This window comes from Lupinus angustifolius, chromosome LG15 (genome assembly GCF_001865875.1).
Source record: "Lupinus angustifolius cultivar Tanjil chromosome LG15, LupAngTanjil_v1.0, whole genome shotgun sequence".
In the NCBI taxonomy this organism is placed as follows: domain Eukaryota; kingdom Viridiplantae; phylum Streptophyta; class Magnoliopsida; order Fabales; family Fabaceae; genus Lupinus; species Lupinus angustifolius.
In genome coordinates, this window is record NC_032023.1 from 17,153,488 (window position 1) to 17,169,090 (window position 15,603).

A 15,603-nucleotide genomic window follows, 5' to 3' on the forward strand; every position below is an offset into this window, starting at 1 on the left:
AGCAACAAAGTGATTTATGTCTTCTAACTAGATTACCAATGTACTACTTTTTCTCTATGTCTTCCACAGGTTGAGGTAGCTAATTTTAAGAGCTTGCATTCATTTTATTCAAGAATAGAGGATTATTACGATATTAGAGAAAAGGAGTGCGTTAAAATGAAGAGGAAAAAAACAGGTATAAGAAAGCAGGAACATGTAGTATGGTTGGCGTGACAAAGAAAGGAAAGAGACAGGTTAGAAACGTATCATAAATTGGCAACATAAAAACGAGAGAGAGAGAGAGAGACATAAATCGCGAGAGAGTGAAAGAAAGAGGTACTTCTTCTTCTTTTCTTACACCGTTACTTCTTCCATTTCTTCCATTACTACCTTTCTTCTTCCTTTCTCTCTGAAACGGGGATCCGAAGAAGAAGAAGAAGAAGAAGAAGAGTGTGGTGATGGAAGAGAGCGTGATTTTTCAGTGGAGCGTTATCAGATCTATCTTGTCCATCCTTCAATGGTGGGCTTTAAATGTCACTGTTATCATCGTTAACAAGTGGATTTTCCAGGTTCTTTTCCCTATTTTTCATTACTAATTCCTTCTCAATTTTCAAAACAACTGGGAATACCGACAACAAAGTGTTAAAGATATCTACCAAAAAAACAACTGATGAAATATGCTCCTCAAATATATTTTTGGATGTTTTTTCACTATAGTTTCTTTTCATTTTCTCTTTTTATATTTTATTTTATTCATGCATCAATGTGGGACTCGCATGCACTCCTGAATTTGATTCTGCAATTTATCTGCTTAGGCACTTGAAGGAAGATTAGTCTTTCATTGAAATCTACTAACTAAAGAAAATTATGTATAAATATATGTTATTTTTTACGTTGATACCAGAATATTCTGTGATCGATGGAAAATATAAGATTCCATTAGTATGCTGAAATGTCTAAGTGAACTATTTTCTTTTTGTAAACATCCATTTTCTTAAATCATGGATTGTGTCATAAGAATTTAAACAATTGAAGTGTTAGACCAAAATATGCAAGATCTAGTGAAGTTAGTTTCCTGGACTCTATTTGGTGTTATTTTATAATGAATTAAAACTTAAAAGTGACTTTTTCACAGGTGGTGTTAATTAGTTTATGAACAAATAATTGTGACTTTAAAGCTTCATGTAAAGGGGAATTATTTATTTCATTATTATGACATTGATGTTAGACAAAACTTCATTTTTAAGGACCTAACTGATTCTGAACCATACTGTTTAGATACTATACATTCTTCTTATATCTGTTTTGTCAATCTTTATCATTTCTTCCACCAATTCACTTTATGTATTTTGGTCTGATAGGAAATGCTTCTAAGTATTATATTTTCTGCAGAAATTGGATTTCAAGTTTCCCCTGTCAGTCTCCAGTGTCCACTTTATTTGCTCATTTATAGGAGCATATGTGGTAATTAAGGTGCTGAAGGTTAATTGATAACTGTTGACCCTGAAGATCGCTGGAGAAGAACCTTCCCAATGTCATTTGTGTTCTGTATTAACATAGTGCTAGGAAACGTGAGCCTACGATACATTCCTGTTTCTTTTATGCAGACGATAAAGTCCTTCACACCTGCAACCACAGGTAAGGTTCAATGATCTGTAACATTTACACTACATTTCTCCTACCTGCTTTATGTTGAAATTTTATCACCCTGACATGTGACTCATTGGGCCCATGAATTTACATAGTGCCAGATACCACATGTAGTATTTTATTCCCCAAGCCCCGAGAGGAGCCTTCACGACTCGAACTCATGACCTCAGAGACTTATAGTCATAAATACCATTGAGTTGCTACCATTAAGTGACTCAATGGTATTTATGACTATAAGTCTACGAAGTCAATGGGTTCGAGTCGTGGAGGCTCCACCTTAGGGGAATAAAATACTGAAGGGGTTATTTAAGTCTAATAGGTGGTACGCTCAGTAAATTCATGAATCGAGAGATCGCATATCAAGGCTGGGGTGTTACAGTTTTAAGTACACTTTCATCTGATATTGGTGAAATGCCACAGTTGTTTTGCAATGGCTAGTGTGGAGGAAGTATTTTGACTGGCGTATTTGGGCTTCTCTTATTCCTATTGTTGGAGGGATTCTTCTTCCATGTGTTACATAGCTTAGTTTTAATATGTTTGGATTTTGCGTCGCCTTAGTTGGCTGTTTGGCTACATCTACAAAGACCATCCTGGCAGAATCTCTTCTACATGGATACAATTTTGACAGGTACAGTCTTTATGCTTGCTTTCACTATTTCTTCTAGTTTTAGATTTTTCCGGGTAAATCTTTCAGTTATTTACATGTCTGTAATACCTATTCTATTCTATATAAGGGACAGTGGTGTTTTTAACTCTTATGTTGTCTATATTAGTCTAGTTTTGTTTTTTTGTAACAAGTTTTTTCTCCAATTTAGAGCTAGGAAGTATTCTACAGTGGAGCTAAGAAGTTGCTTCTAAGTTTGATACAGCAACTGCTAAATTGTATTAATACAAATTTTCTGCAATGCACAAGCTAATATTTCTTTTTCTTGTTTCTTCAGCATAAACACAGTTTATTACATGGCACCTTTTGCAACTATGATCTTGGCACTTCCTGCTATGTTACTTGAAGGCAATGGAATTCTTGAGTGGTTAAGTAACCATCCATATCCTTGGTCGGCCCTCGTCATTATTTTTAGCTCTGGTGTTTTGGCTTTCTGCCTTAACTTCTCCATCTTTTATGTCATTCACTCCACCAGTGCTGTAACTTTTAACGTCGCTGGGAATCTTAAGGTGATATTTATCTCGAGATTCAACTGCCCCAAGGTTTCAAGCTATAAGGGTGACTCGGATTATTAATGTCAGAGTAGTTTGATTGGTCAGGCATACCCAAACTATAAGGGTGACTTAATGCATGATGTTCTCACCTAGTTGGGGTCTGGGAATTGGGAAGGGTTAAGGCAACCTTACCCCGAAAACTGGAGAGTTTTTTTTCAAGCTTTCAACTCGTGATTTGCAGTTCACAATTAAGGCAACAAACCATTGAACCTAGGCTCACCATCTATGATGCCTTAAATTGTAGTTAACCAAAGTATGCTGTCGTATACATCATAGTTATTATGCAATTTTCAAAGTATGTTTTTTGTGCAGGTTGCAGTTGCTGTCCTTGTTTCATGGATGATATTTAGGAACCCAATTTCATATTTAAATGCTGTTGGATGTGCTGTGACTCTTGTGGGATGTACATTCTCTGGTTATGTAAGGCACATGCTCTCTCAACAGCCACAGGTCCCAGGAACTCCTAGGACACCAAGAACCCCTCGGAGTAAGATGGAGTTGCTTCCTCTTGTAAATGATAAATTAGAAGATAAACTCTATCAGGTCTAACTTAGCTACTTGTATAGCAGAAGTTACAAAAATATAAAAGTGGCATTGATTACTAACGGTAAGTAATACAAAAAAACAAAAAAACAATATCATAAGACATTTTTATTATTTTATATACTAGTAAGATATCGTGCATTCGCACAGATGGTAATATGTATTGCATCAATTTATTTATAGAAATACATCATAACTTTGTTAGTGAAAAGGATATTGAAGATTACCTCATAAAAAACGGTTGTATGTATTTCATTGTTGATGGAGAATCTTCATTAATTGAACCTGTTATATTAAAAATAAAAATTAAGAAGAAAAGTTTGGAACGTAATGTAAAATAAGTTGTAGAATATTTTTTACAGATTTTGGAAAACTTCTTTATAAATCACATTTGTTGCTGTCTTCAGTAGTTTATCATCCTTGTTATGTATCAATATCTTTAATCCTTCTTTGGTTTGAACGAATTGGTGTTATTATAAGTTGAAATTGAAACAATAATTGAAATGGATTTAGAGATAGTTCAATAGAAAAATTTATAAAGTTACGCAATCTATTCTATAATATGTACCATAGCTTCCATGTCTATATAGTTCCATTTTTTGTAATAGGCTGTCATTTTCTTTACTTTGTGGCTGACTATTTGTTCAAACAAATATTCATCAAGTATATATATATAATATAGACATGGAAATATATGATTACACATGAGTTAAGTAACATTCATCACCTTTTAAAGACACAATAATTTTAGGCTTAATTCATTTGGTAAACATGGTGATTTTTTTTCCAAAATAAATTGTTTAGTAATATATAATCTTTATAGAAATATATTATTATAGATAGAAAATATGCCTGATCTCAATACTAAGTTTTAATAAATTTAAAAAAATTGAAGGTGAAATTCTATTTTAGTAATATAGTGATGTTAGTAATAAATTCATAGTGAGACATGATGCTCCGGTTATAAATGATATATCACATGGACATGGGTTAATATCATGTTACCTAAGATCCTATGGCTTATTAAAGATAAGTTTTAAGACCTAACAAATTATGTTTTAGCAAAAATAAATTGGTTTATCTAAAATCATATATGTAAAGTGTGTCTAACAAAGTGCTCATATAAGTAATGATGTTAGTCAAATATGTTATTTAAATGTGTTTTGTTGAAGGTATAAAACATGGACGAAATTTCTTAAGAGGTGATTAGTCAATGATGTGTTGTTAGTAACTACCTACATGTGTCAAAGAGGTTTTTTATCTTGTTTAATTATGTGAGGTAACATATATGGTACTTATAATTAACAACTTGGGAGTTATAAAATTCTGGTAGGAGGGCATAGTAACATAATAAGGTAGTTCATAGCAAGTTTGTGGGCGGTAAGGTTGGATGTCACAAAATATACATCCTACTGTGATGCATCATAAGGTACTTCTCAAAAAGGTTATGTATCCTACTATGATGCATCAAACAGTTGTAGTTCTCACAAAGCTAGTCCTCAAAAAGGTTGTATATAATTTTTCATATTTGAATTTAGTCATTCATTCTTGATATGCTTTGCCACCTTGGAGGATGACAATTGAGTGGATTTATATAGGGGGGTTTGTAGCAGGTCCAAGTCTAAGTCATCAGACTTCCTCTTGGCTAGAGTTACAACTTGAAGGTTGTCTGGATCAAGATCAGCAGTGACAGACACAGACTACCCATGCAAGCGGGGAAAATATAAATGTATCGCACCATTAATGGAATTACCTTTGCACCTCAAACATTGTAAAAAATAATTGATTGCACTCACAGATTCATATTGAATGATTTCATTGACATCACATTTTCCTTTGACTTCCTTAGACGTTGTACCTTGGTTATTAACATGTAAAAAATCCATTAATGTCAATCCAAAATATGTACACTATAGTCTTGATCAAAATTGAATTTTCAGATAGTCTTATCACAGAGGATTTATTGTAGGATGGCTGCACTTTTACTCTGAGAGCCATTGTCCTTGCGAGGAGCGTGTCAAGAATGAGTAGAAATGCCTTTGGATCATCTTCCCCTTCCTAAAAATTAAAGAACCATTAATAAAGTATATAGGTATTTTGTCAGTTTTTTAATTTTTCTTGACATGGATATATATAAATGCATATATGTAAAATACATACAGCGAGCATCTGGTTTCGAAGCTCGGATGCATGAATTCTAATAATGTCAGCACATTGGTGATCCCAGAAGACAAATCTTCCGCTACCATTTTGGTGAATAACCTTAATATCCAGTTTGTACCTAAAAAATAAATCAAACCATAAGGGACTGACATGTTGACAAAATCACAATTTAAGTATTAAACCTATATACCTATATACTGAAACAATTTTACCTTGGGGTAAACCTCTGATTATGAGTTCCACACTTGTAGGTGAAAGGATCATCCTTAACCTCAAACTTCTTAGTGCATTTCATACATCTATCATAATACCATCCTTGTTTCCCAACAATAAACATTGCAGTTGTTCCAGTAGTAATACAAGTAATTTCCTACACAATTTAAAAATATGATGAGGACATTACTCATAAGAAAATGGGTAATATAACATAAATTTACCTCAGCTTATGTTAGGGACACAATTGCAGAGATAGTCTTAACCTCAACTTTATACAAAAATCGATCATCATCAGATAAGTTAGAATATTGTGACAATTGGCTGTTACATTGGCTCAATGTGTAACATGACAGACTGATAGTTGAAAAGCTACAAAAATAAAACCTTTAATGAGTAGCAATTTTACTTGGAATCAATGTCAAGCATATATTTTTAAAAGAAACAATATTTTTTTTTAAAAACAATGTACATATCCTTGTACTTGTGAATATCTGGAATTTCCTCATCAATCAATACTTTTGACCCACACCATGAATTCCTTAGACTGGGTGGGTACTTACCTAACAATATAAACAATAAAAATTACAAATTGATAATGCAACAATAAGAATAAGTATTGCTTAAAATATAACAATTACCTTGTCTTTCCTTAACTCTAGCATTAGTTAAAAGAATAATCATTGGTTCACCAAGTGTTTGGTTGTTGTAGTAGTTAAAAAACTTCATGACATGAGCTTCTTAGAGAGTACATGTGATAATATCACCACTAATTAAAATTGAAGATGCAAAACTAGTGTCAAATAAATAAAGTAATTGCAGACAGAGATTGAGCATAAAACAAAATCACAGTTCACTTACTTAAAATCTTTAAGATTGAAAATAACCTTCTTCAAGTTTGCTTGTGTCTGGGCGAAAATTAGCTTATCAACAACTCCAATGATCTCTAAGTCAATCATATAGAATAATGTTATAATCATGCAATTAAAAATAATAATTGAATATAACAATACATATGGTAAATAACTTACCTATTAACACATCACTTTGAAAGTTTCCAGCAAGTATATCACCAAATGTTTTAAAATTATACTCATTTTGAGGAATATCAGGAAAGTCTCTCTCCTTTAGGGTGGTACCAATAGTGAATTGCATTCGGTAGGCATGATTACAAGCCTTAAATTGGAATCATTGTGCATCACATTGAAATTGTGCATCACATAGGTGTTGTTTTCCTTCAAATGTTCTCACCATTCAATGAACTCATCCTTTCTTACATATACTTGGATCTTGTCTCCCTAAATTCGTAACAAAAATTGGATAATAGTTTCTTAACATATGATATATTATTACCTTAACATCCATCAATATCATTTCCAGATGTCCAAGTTTGGGTGGTAATTGCACATACCAAATTTCTGTAATCCTAGCAAAAATTTTCCATAGGTGTTTTGAATCATTCAAATTCTTTATCAAATCAAGCGGGCATGATATTGACATTATCCTTTATCAAAAAAGAAGATCATATTGAAATAACACATCAACATAGGTAAAGAGTAAGTATGAAAAGGCCAAGGCACCTTCAAGTAGGGTATTGTATAAACATAGTAAATGTTAAGGCCATTTCCTTTAGAGGTGAGCTAATAAGTAAACTACCACTAATTATAAAGACCTTGTTATTTTTTAAGACATGACTCTCTGCATAAGACTCAACTTTATCCATCACCATGACTTTCAAAAATGAAGAAGTTAAACATAGAGTTGAACCATTATTCAACAAACAATTGTTTATACCATAGGTACAGTGTATATACACTTTACTTCGTCTAGATTTAGAAAAATCAACAACAACAATGCAAACATTGTAAAAAACTATAACAACATAATACAATGATTTTGTTGAAAATATTATTCCAACAACAAAGTTTAGAGAAAAATTGATGCTTTTAATGTCGTCAAAAATATTATCCTAACACCATATGTAAATAGTTATATTCAGATTAAAGAAACATTATCTAAAAACATGTCGACCTTAAGAAGCCTGCTACATGAAGCAATAAAGAAATACTATACTTTAAATAGAATTACAGAATTGCACAACAAATGTAAGATGAAAAATTGAAAACAAAGTCGCCATGAGACAATAGACATGCAGAGAGTCAACTTTGAAAGGAATATCATTTTTCATTACTAATGCATTATCACAGAAGGTGGTAAGTCACAAATTTATATAGTACAATATCAAACAAATATCAGTTATGCAGTTAGCAAAATTAAAGGCTGCATCTTTAGCAAAATAAAACAGATCAATATTAAACTGAAACTGTTTTCAACAAAGTAATTGACAACAAAGTGTTAAAAAATCGCTTATGCAATTACTAAAAATGGTCTTAAGAAAATAAAAATAGATCAATAGTAAAGGCTACACATTTAAGTGGTTTTCAGCAAAATCAAACGGAAGACATTAAAAAAAATTCATTTCTAGTGAACTGCAAGTAGTAACGGGTATACACACAAAGGCTACGACTTTAACAAAATTGTAAAGACTTAACTTTTACAAAAATCATAAAAAAATGTAAAGTCGGAACTCACACAAAGTGAATAGGTCGAACTTTTAAAGTAATAAACCATGATCTTTAAGAAAAATTATTGAGATAATTTTTAAGAACAAAATGAGAAGTTGGAAGAAATCTGGAAACCCATAAAATATAATGAAGCTCAAGAGTAAGCTTCTTAAAATCATCAGTATAGGAAGGATATGCTCGCAACAAACATTTTTCACTTGGACCATTTTTGGTAATACCAAAAATTGAGCAAAGATGAAGAAGATGAGTTTTCGCATTTTAAGAAATGGAAGTAAAAAAATACAATGCTACCTTTAGTTGATGGTGAGAAATGGTTAATGAATAAGTGATAAGAAGTATGAGAAACGATAGAGAATATGCATGAAGGGTTATAAGAAAATGTAGCTAAATGGTTTGAAGAAAGTGGAGATGAAGGGTTAGGAATATGTGGGGAGCCAAAAGATTATGAAATGAAATTTGAAAGAAACAAAATATCTCTCTACAGCAAGCATTAAATTCTGCAAACATTAATTTTTTCTGCGGCAAACATTACTTTTCCTACAGCAAAAATTAATTTCACTACAACAACTATTAATTCTCATGTCCAACATTAAAAATGTATTGCTTACATTAGTACAATGACTGAATGTAATTATAATGCTAGATTTTTTTATTTTTTATTGATAATATTTTTCTTGTTGTCTATCCATAAATTCTAAATTTTTTTGTCAGAAATTATAAATTTTTGTCATACATCCTAATTATGATATGCAGTTAAAGACGATATCAATAAATATCACATATTTAACTCATAATTTAAAGTTAGACAATATCAAAGTACATATGCATAGACTATCATCTTTCACAAAGCATTAATTAAAGAATTTTTTTTCATGGATTAGAACTCCTTTTGTCCTAAGTTTTTTAAATAGTAGAATCTTTGTTTTCTTTGAATATCACTTGCATCTCACTCAAAATAACAAAATTTTAATCTTTGGTGGTAATATATTTACGGCTGACATTTGCATTTTTCAATGTCAATTACAAATGTGACTTTAGTAACTGTTTTCTCTCTTTGGTGAGAATACTAAAAAAAGATAAATAAATACATACTTTTAAAAATTATTGACACCATAGTAATGAAAGAGAAGTAAGTTGCAATAAATGATGTGTCACATGTGATATTGACACCGTAATAATGAAAGAGAAATACAATTACAATAATGAAACATTGTTTAAAATACAGTAAATGAAATGATGAATGAAACAAATGCATTTATATAAATTTTTACACTAGTAAATAGAATTATTATGAAATGATGGATGAAACAAATGCGTTTATATAAATTTGTACACTAGTAAATAGAATTATCACCAATAATCTGAATTATCACCAATAATCTTACCTGATTGATTTAATTACGTTATCACAAAGAGAATTATAAATTAGACGGGGCTAGACTTTAATAAAGTATATTATATTATTATTGTATGTGGAGGCATCAAGAAAGCTACAAATTCTTTACCCGAATGCATGAAAAAGCTGATTGTACGAGCCAAACGTATCCTTGTTTGAGTGTGGGACAGACCTTCTTGTCAATAGATTCGAAAAGCAAATTGTTAATGACTAAAACATCCTCATTCTGCAGTGCCCCCAATGCTACAAGTCATTTCTGTGCCATGGACATAAAAAAATGATTAACATGCAGAAAAATCATATTTCGTATATAATTCTATATAAGCAACATTATTTAATTACAAACTCAGAAATGTTATTCGAGGACAACATATTGTTGTTTTCGGATTCGCATAAGTTTCTGTTATGCAACTAATAAGAAAGTGGCCTATAAAAAAAACTAATAAGAAAGTAGCCTATAAAACAAATTAATAAGAAAGTATCTTTAGTCAATCAGTGGAACTCGTATTTGCTGTTAAGTTACAGTTTTCTTTTAACTAATCATAATTTCGTAAACTATAAAAACAATTGATTGATGGGAGAATATAAATTGAAAATTTGAAGTATCAATAGTCATATCCCTAATGACTTGTATGTATATTTTATTATTCTCTCTAACTTTAAACTTGAAATATTTGAATTTTGTCCATAAATATTGATTTTGTTGGTGAGAATTTAACTCATGTTATTTAAAATTAGTTTGAATTGTTTGCCAACTTGAGAACCCCCAAAGAGTAACATTGAAAAATCAGAATACTTGTTGAAAACATTAATGTTTAAGGGGAGCTACTCAAGTTAAAACAATTCTTATGTGCATGTATCTTTTAAGAACAATAAATCTGGGTCTTATACTTAATTATTGATGATTAAAATTAAAAGTTAGTTATTGATCATATGATAATCATGTGTATATGTTTTAATCTTAACCGTTCAATCAAGTTCCAATAATATATTAAGTGTTTTGTTTTCTATATTGTTCTCAATATCTCATGATTTTCAAGTTTCTCTATCTTTTTAAAAAAAATCCTTATTGCAATTGTTAATTCTCCTCTTTATTATTTCAAAAAAATAATTTTACTTTATGACCTCTAATTGCTAACGTTGTTTGTAGCTCTATTTGTCTTATGAACGCCTTTCTCGGTGTCTCCGACTAACACCTTTGAAAGTGAAATAAACTTTTCCTCTTTCTCTCTCCTTTCTCGGTCCTGAGAGGGTGAAAGATCAAAACAAAAACACAGAAAACCCTAAACCCCTTTTTCTTATCCCCTCCCACCAACTACAAATTTTCACCCTTTACTTCAAACCTTCACCCCCTTGCAGAAATTGTACCCTATTACTTAAACTCCTTTTCAAACCCATCACTTTCCTTTTTATCATCACTGCAAAAAGTACCTTCATTTCACTCTCTTCTGGTTTCTCCAAACACCACCCATATCTACTAAAAACTAAAAAAGATCACATTTTTAACATTTCCTTCAAAGTTTTTCTTCTGGGGTGGCCAACATTCTCTCCACCACCTCACTCTACAAAGTTTAAGCCATTGCAACAATGCCAAATCAAAAGCCCATTTCACACACCACTTTGATTCTCTTCCTTTCACAGCTTCTTCTCATCAATGTAGCTCAAGTAACCTCAAAATCCACCATAGAACCATGCACAAACTCAGACTCGTGCAATGCACTCCTAGGCTACACTCTCTACACTGATCTTAAAGTCTCTGAGGTAGCTTCCCTCTTCCAAATTGACCCAATTTCTCTCCTAACAGCCAATGCCATAGACATATCTTACCCTGATGTGGAACACCACATCCTCCCTTCAAGACTCTTCCTCAAGATCCCAATCTCTTGCTCCTGTGTTGATGGCATTCGAAAATCGGTTTCCACACATTACAAGATTCGCCCTTCGGATAGTCTTTCATTCATTGCGGATTCAGTGTATGGAGGTCTTGTATCTGATGATCAGCTCAGGGAAGCTAATTCTGTTACTGACCCTTCTGTGCTTGATGTTGGGCAGAGCCTTGTTGTGCCTCTTCCTTGTACTTGCTTCAATGGCACTGATAATTCGTTGCCCGCGATTTATTTGTCGTATGTGGTGAAACGGGTTGATAGTTTGGCTGCAATTGCAGCTAGGTATTTCACCACTCTTACTGATTTGATGAATGTTAATGCCTTGGGGAGCACTGCTATTGCTGATGGTGATATTCTTGCTATTCCAATACCAGGTAGTTTCCTTCTCATGCCTAAATTTGTTAGTTAAGCTTTTATTTTGCCGCTTTTCTAGTGATACAAGTTTCTATTTTAAGAAGGTGAAAAGAGGAAAATTGGATTATGTAACTGAGTATGGATCATGATTAAAAGTTATTATGGTTGATATTGTATATTTTAAGATGGTGAGAAGGGTTAATTTTGATTGTATAACTGTATGTGGTCTATGAAGATTAGAAGTTATTTTATGGTCACTTGTCCACTTAAAAAAAGTTGTATACATTTATCTTTTTTATTTTGATCATTTAAATAAGGTTCAATGGTTAAGATTCATTTTTCTCACCTATCATGGTAATAAAATGTTCTCACCTGATATGGTATTGATTCATGATAATATACTCACTTGATATTGTATTTATCTAGTGTATTGAAATATTGATTATTAAATCATGCATGGTGATAAAAATCATAAGCTGTTTAAAGATCACATAATAATGGGGGCAATAAGCAGACCGTTAGATTGTCATGATCAAACTCTTTCAAAAGCTTAAGGTCTTAGGTCAAAAGACATGAATGGTTTTATATCTCTAACATTTACATATGATATGTTGTTCAACGGCTAACCCTATTTCTCATGTTACAGCTTGTGCTTCAAATTTTCCAAGATATGCCTCTGATTATGGTTTGCTTGTCCCTAATGGAAGTTATGCCGTTACAGCAGGCCATTGTGTGCAGTGTAGCTGTGGACCACGTGACCTGAAGTATTATTAAGCTATCTTTTTGTTTCTGATTACAATTTATTCCTTCTGCCACTATAAATTAATCTGTACTAGATTCTTTAATTCTTCTATTGCAGAGAAAGATGTTGTTAAACTGCCCTTTTGTGTTTCTTACTTTCTCTACAGTTTGTATTGTATGCCAGCTTCTCTGGCTGTTTCATGCTCCAGCATGCAATGTAAAAACAGCAATCTTATGCTTGGGAATGTTACGGTGCAACAGACTGGTGGTGGTTGCAATGTTACTTCTTGCAATTATGATGGTATTGCTAACGGCACCATAATAACAACGTGCGTTTATCCTCTGAACATCTGCTTTTTTCCTGAGATGTTTCAATATTACTTTTGTTAGGGATATTTTAGAATAAAGCTCATTCAATCTGTCTTGCAACTCTGCAGGTTGTCCCCGACTCTTCAGCCTCGATGCCCAGGTCAGAGTGCAGCAACCATCTATATATATTTAAATTTCAAATGCATCATAGAATTGCATTGTTCACTTTCTAATCACTGTGTTACATTATAATGATTACAATTTTAGATGATTTTTTTATTGTATGATTTATTTGCTGAGATATCAGCTGAATGAGATCACATTATGACATTATGTGGCATATTCAGTACTAGTAGTTCTTCTCTTCAGCTATGTGGAAATGTTTTAATTCGAATAGATGGTACGTTGAATGTCTGAAATCTAAACATATTAAGAGGTACAAACAATGAACTATCTTCAGTCTATATGCTATCTCCGATGAATCTCACTGCATTTGAACTCAGTGTAGACTAGAATCTATTTCCAGAAACTAGAGTGGGTTAGATTTGGTATCATGTAGCATCATAATCTAGATTAAAGTCATGGCGGGAAACACATCAACCTGCATTAAAGTCATAATTTATGAGATGCCTTCTGAATATATTAAAATGATCGAGCAGGACCACAAGAATTCCCTGATCTTATAGCTCCACCTACAACTGTTACGAGAGAATCAATATTTGCACCAGCACCTGCACCTCAATCACATGGAAGTGGTCTAACAACACCCAAATCCTCGGTGGTACCTTCAACAGGATCGTTTTCAGGATTCTCACCTGCAAATGGTCCTATTAGTGGGATTGCTTCCGGTGCTTCTGCAGCTTGCTCCTTCGCGAATCCATTGCCTGCCACTTTGGCATCTGCACTTTTGCTATTGTTTGCCAAGTTGATGCTCCCGGAAGCTTTGTAATCTTTTTAATTTTGTTGTGGATCTTGTTCTACCCTGTTACTTTGTTGTCACAGGTGCTTCTATCTATTTATTTGTACTCTTGAATTGAACTAACTTGTGAATCTCAGAACTACGGGATTTTGTGTCTCATCACATGTTTAGCCTTTTGTAGTGTTTGGTGCTTTACTGTGCTATGTTTGTTCTTGGAATATTCTGTTACAAACATTACTAAGGCTGTAAGAATCTGATGGTGATGCCTTTGTAGACACTTGAAATTATGTATGTTTCTGTCTTACTATTTTGTATTTTCTCTTTTGTTGATTGTGCATAAGTCAGGTGCTTAACTGGAAATCATATTTTCTAATCTTATGTGATACAAAAATATGTCGTTTTGTGTCTTTCGTGTCCATTCGTGATTTTTTTAAGTTGATTTAACAAGTTTGTTCCAAGGACTAACATGATTAACATTTGTCTGTGTGAGAGACTAAAGTGAAAATTTCTTTAAGGTTTGTTTGCGAGTTGAATTTTGGAGGGTAAGGAAATGGAAGGCTTGTGAGCCATAAAATATACTTGTGAAGTGAGTTCTCAAGTCTTCCTTTTTCTTCCAAAATTCAACTCGTAAATAGATCTCTAGGATACGTTGGCGCACATAATTAGACCTGAAATTGAGGGCAGGAATTTAAAAGAATTCCTATATCTCATAATGGTTCCTCTCCTCTATTGCATGAACATCTTAAACTTTATGGTTCCTCCTTAAAAAGTTCTCCCATGCATTGAAATAAACTTAACCTCTTATTTTTTCTGTTTGAAGAAATTCATCTCTTTCACTTTATCAATGATCCACTAAACAACAGCTACATGGTCTTCTTCTTCTCCACATACTCATATGTGGTGTGTCGGTTTCAAAATCATGTACTAAGGTGGAACATATAAAATTATGTTTTTCAAAAAATTGTTCAAAATGTGGATATTCTTTGAGCGCATGGGCAGGATTGGAATATGTACAGCAATGACGATGCAAGTAGTGTTTTTCCTTTACCAAATTTACAATAATTGCCTGTACTCAACATAATTTTAATTTTAATTATATATTTATATACTTTGTAATAATTAATATTTAAAAATAATTATTATATGAATAATATGATATTTATATGATAAATTTATGATCATAGTTAAATATATATAATTTATTATGAAATGATAATAAAGTATATGATATATAATTTTAAAATAATAATAAAAAACTATAATATATATAAAAATTAATTAAAAAAAATTTAATTTGCGGTACCTACATGGCGAGTATGATAAAACTAGTTCTCACCAATGAGCTATTATTAGAAGTATTTATATGAATATCCACTGGTCAAGTTTTTCTGCCATCTGATGACTCATTATTTATTGGGTGAACATCTGCTGTCCCATAAAGTGTATCACTCCATGCGTTATTATTTATGATTGGTCAGAAAAATAATTAATCATTACTTTTTTAACTTGAATCTATTTTTTACAACCAGTCACAAACAGTGACATATTTTATGGTACGGCAGATGTGTTCCGTTGTTTATTTTAGCAGTTATACAAAATTAAAATTGAAGAAGCTTATGAGAATTGTTGTCTTCCTATTTTCCTCAA

General features: G+C 32.2%; 1 protein-coding gene and 1 pseudogene across 1 annotated transcript; both read left to right on the forward strand.

Moving 5' to 3' along the window:
* LOC109327565 lies at positions 333 to 3,469 on the forward strand (annotated as a pseudogene).
* LOC109328529 (lysM domain-containing GPI-anchored protein 1-like) lies at positions 10,930 to 14,243 on the forward strand. Its single transcript, XM_019562031.1, has 5 exons — positions 10,930 to 12,007; positions 12,634 to 12,751; positions 12,896 to 13,057; positions 13,166 to 13,197; positions 13,697 to 14,243. The coding sequence occupies exons 1-5, from the start codon at positions 11,335 to 11,337 to the stop codon at positions 13,984 to 13,986; spliced, it is 1,275 nt and encodes a 424-aa protein (XP_019417576.1). The 5' UTR covers positions 10,930 to 11,334; the 3' UTR covers positions 13,987 to 14,243.